General features: G+C 35.0%; 1 protein-coding gene across 1 annotated transcript in view; it reads right to left on the reverse strand.

The window, feature by feature from the left end:
• Window positions 1-329: 329 nt before the first annotated feature.
• Window positions 330-15,962, reverse strand: part of LOC149793295 (fumarylacetoacetase-like) — a 76,723-nt gene continuing 61,090 nt past the window's right edge. Inside the window, exons 10-12 of the mRNA XM_089967273.1 lie at window positions 7,890-7,991; window positions 5,086-5,203; window positions 330-726 (exon numbers count right to left, since the gene is read on the reverse strand). Of these exons, the coding sequence (XP_089823399.1) occupies window positions 650-726; window positions 5,086-5,203; window positions 7,890-7,991 (297 nt within the window). The 3' untranslated portion in view covers window positions 330-649. The remainder of the gene's footprint in view (window positions 727-5,085; window positions 5,204-7,889; window positions 7,992-15,962) is intronic.

The raw sequence follows: 15,962 nt of genomic DNA on the forward strand, positions 1-15,962 counted from the left end.
TTCTATAGGCCTTGAGGCTATCACAAAGCTCAGGAGCTTTTACAAGTTCAGGAGGAAAGTTTCACACCTTTTTAGTCTACTATTTGTGGCTATAAAGTGTTTAAACAATCTGGAAAACACAGTGACCAAATAACCACATGAAATAATTATGGACACCTAATGTACAATGTCTGACATGTAAAGCTAAAAAATGGTCATTTTAAATTTGTTCACCCAGTTCCTGCATATAGCGCAATTTTGCAACTGATATTTATACATGTTTAATAATATAACAGGTCTAAAATAAAATAGCTACACTTCTGAAAAAAAAAATGCAGAACATAATGACCTTGGTTTTTTTCTGTCTTTAATTTAAAATGGACTAAAATTGAGAAAAATGCCACTTTAAAAGAAACGTTTTCCTAATCTTGAAATTTATTTCTAGAATAATATTCCTATGTAATATGTACAGAGCAAATGATGAAACAGACTTTAACATATATATGAAATATTGCAAGGTGACAAATATACTAAGCTCATGTTGAAACAGACTTTAGGATAAGTACTTCATAAATAAACAATAGTGTTTCTGGCGTGATAAGTAAAAAAACATTTTGTTCATTTGCATATGTTCCAATTACACAAAAGAAATTCATAGAATAAACAAAGGCTACAATGGCGGTGCTGGAATAACTTTTCCTGTGCAGGTTCCAAACCCTACCCTGTAGCCATCCCCTTCACAATAGCCTGAAAAATACAAAAACAAGATGATTATTTGTTAAATATGTCTACAGTGAAAAGTGCATACTGTAATTTAAATTTTATCTGCATATTTTCTGTGGACAGTTACCATGACAACTAAAATTCACAACTTATCAGTTAAACACAATTAACGCAATGCAATAAAGAATGAGATAGTGGGGAAAAAATCACAACATACTGAGCCTTAAATTGGGCTTAATTTTCTTTAGATAGTCCATTTTTAAAAACAAAATCAACCTTTACTGCATGCCACAAAAAGTGTGATCATTAGTTTATTACATTGAAGATATAATATCACTGATAATATAAACTCAGGAACAAAATGTATGTAAAATGACTATGTGATTTCCGTTTTTATGAACATAAAAATACTTTCACAATTTTACTAAATACAATAACAGTATTGTGAGAGAAATGATAATGTCAGTGAAGATATACGAGACCACTGAAAAAATTATATTTCATGTATGACATGCTGTAAGTCAGAAGTGCAGGTTTTATGTTACAGTAAACCGATTTCATCTCAATAATCGTGACATACTGGATAATTCATTCAGCATCATACATTTTCTTTATGTTTCTGATGAGGTTATATGTTGATTTGCTACTGGACCAACCTATAAATGAACATATATGGCAATTTGGACCCAACCTATAAATTAATATGTAGGGCTATTCATTTCTTCCTATGGTCTGACAGGACAAAATGATGATCATTACCATCCAAGCACCTATATGACAAAGCAAAATTGTTGACAAATGTGCATCAACTTGTATCCACTGCAAAAATTCCTCTTGACCTAATACTGTGCTCCCTAAAATATCACCCTGAATATTAATACCATGCCTACTAATAAAACTACCTACTGACATATAGTTTTATAATGATGTTTATTGGAGGATATTTGCTTCATAATTATTCTACCCAATTTTGTATCCTATCACCGTGAAAAAGTTATCGGATAAAAAAAGCTTCTTTTGAACAGCCATGATTAACTGCAGTGATTTGTCATCATTAGCCAGACTACCTGCTATCTTGTGTACAAGGTAGGACTTTAACCCTATGGTTCATTGGTTTTATGGGGTTATATGCCATTTTTCAGTGCATCATATACATTGCAACAAGCATATCTGGTGGAGGAAGAACCTGGAAAGACCCACAAATTTAAGGGAAAACAACTGGTGATCATTCTCATATATCCATGTTAATGTAGCTGAGACCTGAACTCACATGGACTGAGGTGAGATGTGAGCAATCTAGAAAAGGCAAGCACAGTAGACCACTTGGTCCCCAAACCCCTCATCCATCCCCACCTGTTCATACTGACATTTGTGGAATTTATGGTTTTGCAAAGGAGAAACACTTATTGTTTTATGTGCAGCTTTTATTATGTCTTTTTGCTTTTACAGCCACCTGTGTGATGGGTGTTGGTGATGTTAATTGGAACATAATGTTGCACTGTGATATTGCCACATTTTATGATATGATGATACAGTGTGACCCTGCTATAGCGTGCAACGTTATAACGCTATTTTCGGATAAAACACGGTTGTGGCGTGGCGCCCGAAATTTCATATACATGTATTTTTTCTTCTGCACAAAAAATATCTTAAGTATTACGAAAAAAAGCTGTAATACGTTGCTTAGCATTTTGGGGAAGAGATCGCGTATGAATAATACAAGACAATCGCGACTTGACTCCTGAAATTTTATATGTATTTTTCTCGTACACGAAAAAGTATTTTTTTTTCTTCTTAAAAGTAAAAAGAAGAAAAAATGCATAAAAAGTTTATTCTGGGATCGCGTAGGTCTTCGCCAATGTCGCAAACTTGGATTGTTTTTCCTTACTGGCTGCAAAACATACCATGTGGCTTTTTCATTTGTTTGCGACATTGTTGTCTGTTTAGTCTTTTATATACAATCATTGGCTTGGAGTGCAGAAATTCAGAGGCCCCATGAAAGGAAGCCACAAACTGGCTATAAAATGCACTGAAATTTATCTATTGTTACATAAACAAATTCTTTGTCCATACTGACAAACCATCTAAACAGTGCACTGTTATATCATAATCCGCTTATCCTGAAATCTAGCGCGAGTTTTGTATGTTGTGAAATATCCGCTTTTTTGTTGTTGACATTTCTGGTAACAGAGATCAACCGGTCGAGGCATTGTCTCGTAATCTATCTTTCATCGGATTTTCGGCCGATCGCTAGTAATTAATATATTTACAAAGACTGACATTTGTATGTGGATGGTAAGTAAAATTCCTCTTTATTTCACTCAGAATTAAGTTCTTCAGAACGCTCACGTTTTCTGTAATAATCCCTATCATCAGGACACCTGCATCTCTATTGTCTTTTGACCCTTTGTTAATTTTCAGACGCATGCGTGGAAGGCAACATGACGCTGCTACCACAAATGGGGAAAAAGAATACATCTTACTTATTGGTTTATTCAGTAGGCATGGAGGGACAGTGATTAGAATAGTCTAAACGATGGCCAATTCCTTTTTAAAAATGTACCCAGATACAATAGATTGCTGAAAATTCAAAGGAAACAGATTACCTTTGAAGCACTGACTGTTATGAAAACGTGCTCAGCAAATGAAAAAAATACCAGTCTCAATCATGCAATACAATTATTTGATGTTGCCGCCACAATAAGAAATGGGCATTCATTTGGTTCTCCAAAGCTGTCCTTTAGCGGTGACTTCAATAGCACATGCACCCTTCATCAAAGAACGCCGACTACAATCTTTCAATAGCAGCAAAGAACTTTTCTTCAAAGGAAGTCAGTACCAAACTTAAATAAAAGTGATGGAATCTGATAGATTTTTGCATGTTCCAACGTGACTGGAACACATTAACTGTGCTGTGAAAGTTTCCTTTTTGTAGGAGAAAGTGTATGCTTACGAATGCTACCAACTGCGGCTTAAAACACAAACTAACTTTTACCGACTTGGAACGTACTTTAAAGAAAATGTGTTTCGTCATTCGTTACGTGATTGTGCTATGTTTTTCCACTGAACTCAGACCAACATGACCTGTTACAAAATCACTAATATTTTAAAGCTGTGTGTGTGCATATTTTCGATGGAATCACTTGCATTGTGGATTCAATGTATATGATGAGGTTCGCAGGTGAGTACACGATGTTGATACTTTATTCATGCTATACATTAGACATTTATATATTAACAGGAATCACGTATATGTACCAATTCATGGTTCTCTAAATAAAGTAAACTATTATATTATGTCTTCTGTTTTCACTACATGTGTATTTCTCATTTAATATGGATCAATTCAAAATGGCAACTGTGCCGATGAAGCACGTATTTTACCGCCTGCATTTATTACCCAATTTTCTTTGGTTTTTTTTTGTGTTTTTTTGGTGGGGTTACATTTTCTTCAGCTAACTGACTTGGTTGCTTATAACACAGTTCGGTTCATAACACGGTCGGAATCTATGGCTCCCAACTACCGTGTTATAGCGGGGTAACACTGTAGTTATACTATGCTGATACAAGCCTGGCCAAGTGCCATGGTCATGATTTTAGCTCACATAGAATACATAATAATGGAGATATATGAAAAGATTGCTATTGGATGTTACTCATATACTGTGACAGGAGTTTTTGTTGTTCCGTTTTTTAATGACTAATGAACCTTTATTTAAAACTGTTTTGTGTTGAACAGGATGGCTTTTTTTAAACACTGAAGAACTGATCAACTGCAAGCTGTCCAACTGCACATAAGAATCAAGTACAATATGGCCAGACTTCTGCATTCTGGTACCTAATCAAACTGTACATAAGATTCAAGTACAATATGGCCAGATTTCTGCATTCTGGTACCAAATAAAACTGTACATAAGATTCAAGTACAATATGGCCAGACTTCTGCATTCTGGTACCTAATCAAACTGTACAAAGTCAAAAGATTCAAGTACAATATGGCCAGACTTCTGCATTCTGGTACCAAATCAAAATGTACATAAGATTCAAGTACAATATGGTCAGACTTCTGCATTCTGGTACCTAATCAAACTGTACAAAGTCAAAAGATTCAAGTACAATATGGCCAGACTTCTGCATTCGGGTACCTAATCAAACTGTACATAAGATTCAAGTACAATATTGCCAGACTTCTGCATTCTGGTACCAAATCAAACTGCACATAAGAGTCAAGTACAATACAGCCAGACTTCTGCATTCTGGTACCTAATCAAACTGTACAAAGTCATAAGATTCAAGTACAATATGGCCAGACTTCTGCATTCTGGTACCTAATCAAACTAAGCCTGTTTTCAAAAATAGATGTGTATAGAGAAGCAGATTTACCTGTCATTATAACCTCATCTCCATCTTGCAGAAACTTTCGAGTAATACCATTTCCTAGATCTAGTGGCTTTGTTCCCTTCCAACTCAGCTCCAACATGCTGCCATATGAGTCTTCAGTCTGTGAATACAAATATATCTTATAATCAACTTTACTTTGAAGATGCATGAATCATTTGTTGGTAAATCATCAGTTTAAGTCTAAATTTTAAATGTGTGTGTGTGATTTGGATTTTCAATGCAGCTTTAAAATTTTTCAGTCATATCACTACAATGTCTGCAGTGTGGCAGTTTATAGTGATGTCTAGCACTGGGGCATCGTGCCAGATATGTAGCATGATGTCCCACCCAGTCACATTATCCTGACACTAGGCTGACCAGTCCCAACACTAACCTCTTAATGCTGAGCGCCAAGCGAGGCAGCTGTAAGTACCATTTTTGTAAGTCTTTGGTATGACTTGGTCAGGGAATCGAAAACATGACCTCCCACATCCGAGGCAGACACTCTAACCACTAGGGCACTGGAGTGGTTCAAATTTTAAATGTTTTATTTGTATTATAATCAATAATTTATTAAAAGCAAAGAACAAAGTCACTAATGATATTTTCATTCAAATGCAATCAAAAGCTTTCTAAAGCCAGAAATACAGCAGTTTAAAAAAGAATGATTCCTCATGCATATAAACAAATTACTGACGCCATTTTGCGAGTGGTCTGTTCCTTTTCACTGTTTTTAATTATAATAATTATTTTCTCCAGCATTAAAATGTGTCTCTTTTTAGTCTGAGGTTCTTCTATTGTTATTAAGGTACTAGGTGTTAACATTATTAGTGCACAGTTGTAATAGCGAATGTAAAGATCGTTTCGACTAGGCTTTGCGAAAATATGAAAAATCTACACATGTGCATTATACAGCTAACAGTTAATGAAACAAAAGAAATAATTATCTCATCCAGAAATAGAATCTTTTATTCAGAGACAAAAGTCAATGACTTAATTCAAAGAAGACATAAAAGGATTAATTCTATAAACAAAGTGTGTAACCTGGTAGCACCACTCGAACAGATGACAGCTTGGTATGTTGAATGTACTCACTGTAGCATCGAGGGAAAAAAGCAACAAACATCACAAGCTTTAAACACTATCAATCGAACCCCGGAAATGATTCTCACTACCTGACTTAACAGAATAAGACCTTATTCACCCCCCAGGCAATACAGATTAACTCTAAAGACAAACAATATATGTGACCACTACCTTAAATTTGGCACTGCAATGGAAATTCATGACATGTATATTAGCCTGGTTATCTGTCTTGCCAAATTTAGAAACTGGAAGCCAGACTTTTAATTTCTTTCTTTTTTCATTTTTTGTTTTCAATTAGAATATTCTTTACTATTCAAGTGGTCATTGTCACAAATGATTACGTAAAGGTCATTGGTGTCTTACTTTGTTTTTGCTATAGTCTTTTATAGGGCTGGATAGACTGGTCCCTTGTCTTACTTTTAAATATGGGTGGTATCAACGTAAACTAGGATAAGTGCTGGAATAATCTACATGTACTTCAGTCTGGTTTACAATCAAAAATATAAAAAGCTAAAGGCATACCTAAAAAACTGCATATACTGATAGCCAGAATGTTTTTTATTTTTTTTATTTTAAAAGAACGATATATGTAGTCATTCTTACAAGGATTAAATAAAAAATTGGTGCAGTTTATCACTGTTTTGTGATGTGGTCATTCATAGCAGTGTCAAAATGCATATTTTGCTTAGGTATTGTGGTCACGTTCAGCAGGTGGTCACCCATGACTGAGCATCTATATAATAAAATCAATCCATGCAATGCAATTGTAGTTGTAACTGACAGGTGGTCGATCACAGCAGAGGTTTTGCTCATAACAGGTTTTAATGTATTATTGGCTGCATACACTTTCCTTAAAACATTTATAATATTGCCATGTAGATCTTTATGGAAAATTTATCCAGTTTCCCATGATCAACCTTGTCAAACACCTTCTAGAAAGAAACAAAAAGGCAGCAAAAACTTTCCTTACGTTTGGAGAAATACTTTTACACAGAAAATTGTAAACTAAACACATTATCAATATTTATTTCTAAAATCCTGCTAGGGCCTCATTAATGAAATTATTTTCTTTTGCCCATTAGGAAACTGTTATTGCACAAACATTTGTAAAATCCCTGCATAGTGTACTAATTACAGATATACCTTGATAATTATTGGGGTCATCTCTGTTCACACTCTTGTATATGGGACTAATAATGCTTTAGCACACTCTTTGAGAAAGTTATCAGAATTAAGTACTTTATTAAAAAGAGAGATTAGGAACAGTAAAAATAGTCAAATGATAACAGATAATTGGAATCATATCAGGTCCAGATCTTTTAATTTTCATTGACTTTTTAACTGCTTATGATCTCTTGGTCAGTTACTATATTGTTCATGATATTTTTCTTAGTTAGGTTGGACAGTATCATCACCAGCATTTTCTGGATTATTATTCATCAAGTTTTTATATTGTAATTCTTTAAAACAATCATACCCAACAGTTTTTAGATAATTTCCGTATCCCATTTCACAGAGACTTATAACGACACTAAAATATCCAGTATCCAGGCTCCACATTAAACGATGAATCTGTTTGAAAAGGTGGCACTCCAAATAATCATTTTCAGTCGAATGAGGATTTACATTTTGGAGAAGAACATGATTGGAGTCTGAATGAGCAAAGAGTTTAGATCTAAAATATTTTACTGCAAATACAATCAGCCAATATTTATACTTACTTCCCCACTGATTGTCCCTGACGCCATCAAGTCTCCAGGGTTAATGTTACACCCTGTTATTGTGTGGTGGGCAAGCTGCTGTTTCATAGTCCAGTACATATGCTGAAATAGATGAAAAAAAATGCCCCAAAGACTGTCAGCTCTGAACACCAAGTAATGCACGAACAAAAATAATACCAAATTTATAAAAGGAAAAACATTTACTGTGTGGAAACCGAGTCCTTTATAAAATTATTCCTACATTATTGCAATTAAAAGTTAATCACATACACATGTTAAGAAATAACTTCATTTGGCATAATGGGGGGAAAGTCCTGTCACAGCACACTGCACCAGCCTAGCTCTGAATTGTTTGTTCTATAGGAATGACTCAGGAAGAGAGACTTGTGGGACTTTGTAAGGTTGTGAAAGGTGTCTGACACCTGTATGTGGAGCCGCAAGGGGCTGATACGAGGTATATAGGGACACTGATAACCGAAACTCGATAAGTCTGATCCTGAGGATTGCTATGATAACAAACATCAGCCGATACTCCATACATGCACCTTAGGAAGTGGGTATGAAGTATATATAGGCATAATAGTTGAGTACATTTAAGTAGTGACACAATTTGGGGGTTCAAAAGCAAAGTTATGAATGTCTGAAACTTGGCAATGGCCCTTTGTTCCATAGGAATGCCTCAGGAAGAGAGACTCTGGGGAGTTTGTAGGGTTGTGCAGACTGACACATGTATGTGGAGCCACAAGCAGCCAATATGAGGTATATGGGGACAAATAACTGAAACTTGATAAGTCTGATCCCGAGGATTACTATGATAACAAACATCAGCCGATACTGCATACATGCACCAAGGGAAACGTGTATGAAGTATATATAGCCTAAAGTATATTCAAGTACTGACAAACTGGGGATCAAGCAAGTTATGAATGCATGATCTTGGGCAATAAGCCCGAGAACAGAACTGGAACAGTATGCTATGCAGGTAATGCCCCAAAATGAATGACATGGTGGAAGGAGGGGAGGTGGGTGGTTCTTTCCGCAGATGATTTTTTTTAAGTTAAATTGCAGCGTCGACACTAAAAAGTACACATCTCCACTGGCATCCCAGTTGCTGACTGAATGTCTCATACAACATTTCTTCACGTGCTCCAGCTCGGTCGTCTGATTGGTTCTACATGAAAATATCTAAATTTAGTTACTAACTCATTAACATACTGGCTACACTGACCTCATGTCTGGCAGAGTAACCATAGAATACAATGAAGGGCCCAACAAGGGACCAGAGAATGATGCACTGTGTGTTACTCAAACTATATTTAATCAATTAAATTACAATGAACTAAGCTCTCCTTATTTATACCAACATATTTTCTAAATGAATACAATTTTTATTTTATTTGACATGGTAAAGATCTTTGATTCTTGACCTGATGAGAGCTCATCTTGGTTATTCTAAGCCTATTATTATTATTATTACACTCTGTCAATCTCCCATTGGTTAATAAATGTTGTATATTAGAAATAAACCTGCTAAAAAAGAACAAATTTTGTCTGCCTAAGAGTATGCATGACAAATATTTTCATCAACCTATACTTGAAACAAGAGCTGTGGCACAGTTCAACTACTTAAAGCAACTGTTATATATGGACAAATATGATAGGGATATTATAGAAACTATGCAACTTCGAAAAACAACAGTTTTCCCCAAACTCTGAGGATTACTCTCTGTCCAACCAACCAACCCCCCCCCAACACATGATGGATGCAGAACAAACTATTTACACACCTGATGTTATGGCCAGTTGACTTCAGAATATTTATAGCCAAAGCCAGCAACAAAGGATAGTAAATTAGGAAGATACAAATAAAATCTTGGTTCAAAACTTTACACAAGTTTGGATGCAGTAGGCAAAATCAAAATTGAAGTAAATGCTGAAGTGTCTAAAAAAAACACCTTATACTTCAAATAACTGAGGGCTGTTCCAGTAAAACATATATTCTTCAGGGGGGAAGGCACTTTTGAATTCAACCAACAACAAAAGCAATTTAAAAAAACTACGATCCACCGTCTGCTGCATTTTAATCGAAAATCATCACTCTCTACAAAAGCATATTATTTCACATAATTTCTAGATAGTGGTTAGAGAGTGGAAGAAGCGATTTTAATTCTAGGTTGGGGACAGATGTGATTTAAATGGCTGCTGACTAGAGGTAATCTCAACTTAAGTCTTTGATATATAATCTACTGCATATTTTTATTTGTATCCATTGCTTGTAATCAATAGTCTTTTATTCTTTTGTCTGTCAACCATGTACATTTCTACATTTGTTAGAAATAAATAAAAATTTATACTTGTGAAAATGATGCTGCATTATTTATGCCTGCTTGTACACTATATAATTTCTTGTCTTAAAAATATATTTTCTGCAAGTGATATGTCTTATTGTTTTGCCTTGTTGCATGATTGACATAAAAAAAGAAAACAAAAATATAGCATGTCAAAACAATGTTTCAACATCCCTACTGATCAATCAGTTTATCATCATCATTAGTCAGGTTTCTGCCATCATCAGGCCACAATAAGTTAGCAAACATGCCAACCCCTGGCAAGGAAAAAGTGTAATCCAAGTGGACAAAAAGAGTAATCCGAGCAGAAAGAGAGTAATCCACATATAACATGATAAAAATTCAATGAGCATATGTACAAAATGTTTTATCTATCCATCTTTTAACATCAATTACTGCTTTAAGTTTTCGTATATAACACTTTGAGTTTTAAAAAGTAATAGACTCTCATATTGCATTTCAAAACACTTTGTACCAGCTGAGACTATGAATGTTTTGCACACTAGTAGATCACTAAATGCTGGGTTACTGAGCCTGGACCTGAATTCAGTTTTATTTATGTGAACAATCTCTCACAGTTATATTTATTCAAAGCATTATCAAGCAAATAAAAAAAATGTTTTTTCGAGTGGAATCTACTGTTAATTCAGGTAATGAAAGAAAAGCACACTTACTTTGCCCTTTTCATTGTCAAAGTCTCTTACACAGACTCTAAAAAGATTGTATGGCTTTTTAGCTCTTCGATACACATGTAGCAAAGTTATCCAGTGCAGTGTGCTATAAACAGAACACCTGTTACCTATTCGACTCCATACACACTGTTAAGCAGTGCAGTGTATGCTATGTTTAACAGCAATTTTAACCATTTTACATTTTTGGTACACATCTATTATGTATGGAAAAATTTAAGAGTAAAGTCTGATTGTTATAGCTCTATAATTATTTTTAACGGAAGAATTTTTATGTGCTTTAAAATCTTGAGAGAATTCGTTCACCATCAAGTCAGTGAAGCAGCATGACCAACTGTAGCTGCCATTTCTCATACTCGAAATTTACAAGTTCTTTGTCTGCGTCGACATCACTAAGTCATCTGAATTTAATCATTTATGAAAACTAATTGCTGCCTTCATAAATATCAGAGCCTTTACCTAAGTTATTGAAGCTTTCATAGTTGTGATTCTAATCATGAAAACTCGAGTAAGTACTGAATGAAATCTGCGACCTCCATTTGGATAATACGACCCAGTTACTTTAAATAGCAGATTTTGACCAGAGTATAAACAGCAACCATGTGATCTGATGTAATGGTCATTCACAGCAACGAATGTAGTATCTAATAAGGGTTTCTACCCCGAAGGTGGCGCTACGAAAACCCGCTAAAAATGGCTGATGTTTACAGCAGGCATCGGAAGACGCTTCCATGAGAATGATGTAGAGGCATCAAAAGACACTTGTATGCTAATGGAGTAGAGGCGTTCAAAGGTGCTTGCATGAGAAAACAAATTTATTTTTTGGGGAGGGAAATATACCAAAAACGCATAATCCGAATACAAAAACGCGCAAGGAGTAATTTAGTGAAAAAAGCGGAATGATTACGCCAAAAGAGTTAACGGTTGGCACGTATGAATTAGTTCCATGATTTTCACCAAACCACCCACTGGATGTTGTTAAAATATTTGATACAATGGCTGTCCCTGTCCTGAATATATATATATATATATATATATATATATATATATATATAAAAAATCTAAAACCCACCTTGAATTAGATTAAAAAATGGATGAAACTTAGGAATAATTATTTTGGGCCCAGTGTACTTTTAAAATCAACATCACTGTTCTCAACTGTCTATTGTCAACAGCAGCAGCAGCATAAATGGTAGCCAAGCAGGAACATGATGTACTTTTAACTTGGCAGAGTGGTGTAAGATGTTTTGTGATTACTTGCCATTCACCATAGTGGTTTAAACCCTACTTTGGACTTTTACGTCTTGTGTATAGATTCACTTGTGCTGAAAATGGTGTAAAAGCCATAATGATCTTCCAACAACATGAGGTCTCATCTCTGAATGAAGTTTGGGTGTTGGAGAGACCTAAAACACCAAACGAAACAATTGATCAACAGCACCACCTGCAGCAGAAGTACTGGCTTATCATTTATGCCACAGTTTATGAGTAGTCTATTTTGGACCATAGTAACTGTCTTCAAACCAATGAATAATGTCAGTTATTTTTTGTAATGAACAGTCATCATTGTCATGTCCTGCCTTTTCTGATAACTGCCATAGATACTGGTTTGAGTCCCTGCACTGGTACAACATGTATTTGTGAAAACTTGCTGACAGCCATCAGATTCTCTGAATCTTCTTCCATCTTCGATACCAGCTGCCATATATAACCTACAAAGATCTGAAAATGGCATTAACCCCAAATCAAGTACAACTTCTGTATCAAACAACATTAATGAAATAAAGAACACAAACTGCAATGAAACTACTATTTTTATGAAAGCCTAAAATCAAATAAACAGGAACTTCTTTCAGTTTTAAGTTTTTCCTTCTGTATGTTTAATTCAAATTTTCTGCAACATACAACACTTGACCACTGCATCAACTTCCCTCTCTGACAACTTCTTTCTGGCAATCTCTTTGTGCACTTCTGCCAGTATATGTCTTTAACTTTCTATCTGGGTGTTCTTGAACCCCTAACAGTGTGTGCAAAACATACTTAAGCTGCTTCATATTAAGCACACCAAGTGGAGAACCTCTAAATTTCTCACTTATTTTCTTTCTCTCAGTTTTAAGTTTTCTTTCTCTTTCAAATGATCAAGATACGTTATTTTGTATATCCTCACAGCTTACAACTACAAGATGCTTCATGTTTCTGGTTGACAAAAAGAAATCTGGAGTAAGAAAACAATCTTTTGCTTCACCTTCCTGTTCAAGCGAAAGAATGACTGTTAATATGTCTTGATAAGAAAGGTAATGAAAGCCTGGTAGATAAGACATATCTAAGTTTGATTGTATTTCATATCTCTTGACATGGAAAAATCTCCAAGTATCATCTGTTCTGTATGATGCAAACACATAATGCATTTGAGTAGATATGTTTGGATCATTTGTGTTCATTAGAAGTCGATAAGCATTCAGTGCCTTATCTTTTATAAGTCCATATTTTTCAGTTTTCTCCATATTGGTCCACTTGGCTTTATAACAGAATTTATTTCCATTTGATAGGATGCATTGTTACCAAGAAGATTCTTTATTACATATTCAAAATCTGGGTCAAATACCTAGTCCATTGTTTTAGGTGTAATGTATGCATCTATTCTGTCTGATGAATAAAATGTGTCATCTATTCTTTTTACTGCTTCTTCCTGGGCAGCTGACATATTTTCACAGAATTTGTCTAAATCAACTGTGCCCTGTCATCATACTCTTTCTCATAAATTCTTTTTGATGAGTTGATTCCACACTGACTTAATGCTCTGTTTTCTGCTGTGTGAAGTCTCTCCACAAAATGATATTTTGAATCTCCTTCTGCCAAGCTTTACAATTTGAATCTGTCCAAATCAAGCAACCGTCTAATAAGTACTGAACAAAAGTGTGTCATTTTATTTCGTGGACGTTCATCTCCACCTCCATCAACTGTAACAAGCAAAAATGAGAGACAAATGAGCCATTATTCAAAAAGTGACTTGTATACTGATCTAAAGACATGATGTACAGGAGTTCATTCATGTGTCTAAACACAGTTGAGGGTTCAAAATAGTGAATTTTAATTAATGAGGCTCCACCTCCCTGTACAAGAGTTTTGGTAATGCCAACAGAACCTTTGCAAGAAATGACATATTCTTCTTGCAGCTGCAACAATTTAACAAACTGATATGTTGTAACTGATAAAGTTTTTCCAAACTTTTTCCCCAATCATGATCACAATAGCTGATTCGCTTCCAAAATTTTGATGGACGCTGAACAACCTCTACATCTGTATGAACTAAGGTCTTATTATCTCTTGCTAAAACACATCCTTTGTTACTAAATTCTGTTAAAGATAACTGTAATGTATGCATAGCATACTGACTGTTTATAGAGTATCCACCTTTGTCTCGAGTTGATCTATGAAGTGAAATTTCTGGGTTCACTGCCTAATCTTCATGATGCCTTTTTGCTTGGAATGTTTTAGACTGAAAGTTTTGTGTGTATGTGTAAGCAGCAAAGAAATAGGTATTCCAAAAACTTGTAACAGAGAAAAGGCCCATGGCATGTCCAGCCATGACTTTTTTTTACAAACAGTGTTTCACAAATTAGATGTGGACATGTTTGTAATCCCTGGCCTGCACTATCGAAAAATGAAAGCAAACACGTTGCTAACATTGGATATTTTTCTGCTAGCATTGGTCTGCCAGAACCTTCTTCATGAACCAATATATTTTTCTTTCTCTTTTTGCTTTTATAGTTTGTTTCGCACATTTGTTTAGTTTCAGTCCATTTCTCCAAGCTATACTGCGTTTAATGCCACTCTTTACAAAGACCAATTCACCTACTTTATGTTTATTCAAGTAAGTTCTGCTAGTCAATTTTGTAATGATAAGCCTTAAAAGTTTTCTGTCTTTTTCTGTTCTTGCAAAACTAACAGTAGGAACAATTAAATCATTCAATTTTGATGCAATTTCTGCTTTTACTATCTGATCATGATTAGGCCACCTTAAGTTATCAATCAGTTTGCTCCATTCAACACCCTGCAATCTTTCAGTCAAATAAGCCACTGGTCCATTATTTACCTGCTGTATACACTAGAATGACAGGCAAGTTGTTAAGCATAAAATCTCGAGCAACAGTGCTTTTGTAGTCTAAAATGGGACCCTTTACTCTTACTTCTTTATATTCATGTTTACTGGTTTCACTGTATATAGACCATGCATGTTTCAATTGCACATAAATATCATGTTCATTGGCATCAGCAACAAGGAGTCCTGTAGCTCTAATCCTAGATGAAAGGTGATTTTTTATGTTATTCACAGTATCTTTCAGATTGTTCACTGCTTCATTACAAGATAAATTACAAGCATTACTGTCATACCACATAATGTTTTTGCTTTCCATATTTCTCTTACAATCTCTTTTTTCATTTAAATTTGTCAGTTGTCGCTTTGATTTCAAAATATCTGCCTCAGTATAGCACAAACAGGGCAAACTTGAAGTTGATGTCTTATTTAGATTTGAAATTAGGACAGTAGCTTCCCCCTCATGTGGATAACACCAAAACCAGTCTACTATATTCACGTAAATTAAATTTGCAAATCTGTCATCTCGACAGCAATGGACTGCTGCACCATTTCCTTGATCTACAGCCTCATGAAATGTAATGTCTTTCTGGTAATGTACATATGAGTTAAAAACCATCTGTATTTTGTTTTTAATCAAAATCACAAATGTGTGGCTTAGCTTGAGGGTTAATAATAAGTGCCTTCTTTGACTCTTCAAAAATGCAACTCTGAAAAACATCAAAAAGAAATGATTCGTCTATTCCAGCACTTGCAGCCCACCACACATCCTTTTCTATGTAATAATGACCAGTGATACCCAAGATCAGCTAGCTTCAGGCAGGAATGATGGTCTCAATTTGTTAGAATGCCATGTGTAACAAAGATTTTGCACACAATTCAAATAAACATTCAGACAGCCTGGCAAGTCATTTGCATTTAAAGTGAGGCAACCATC

The sequence above is a fragment of the Sinohyriopsis cumingii genome, chromosome 8 (genome assembly GCF_028554795.1).
Source record: "Sinohyriopsis cumingii isolate HCF-2022 chromosome 8, ASM2855479v2, whole genome shotgun sequence".
Taxonomy (NCBI): domain Eukaryota; kingdom Metazoa; phylum Mollusca; class Bivalvia; order Unionida; family Unionidae; genus Sinohyriopsis; species Sinohyriopsis cumingii.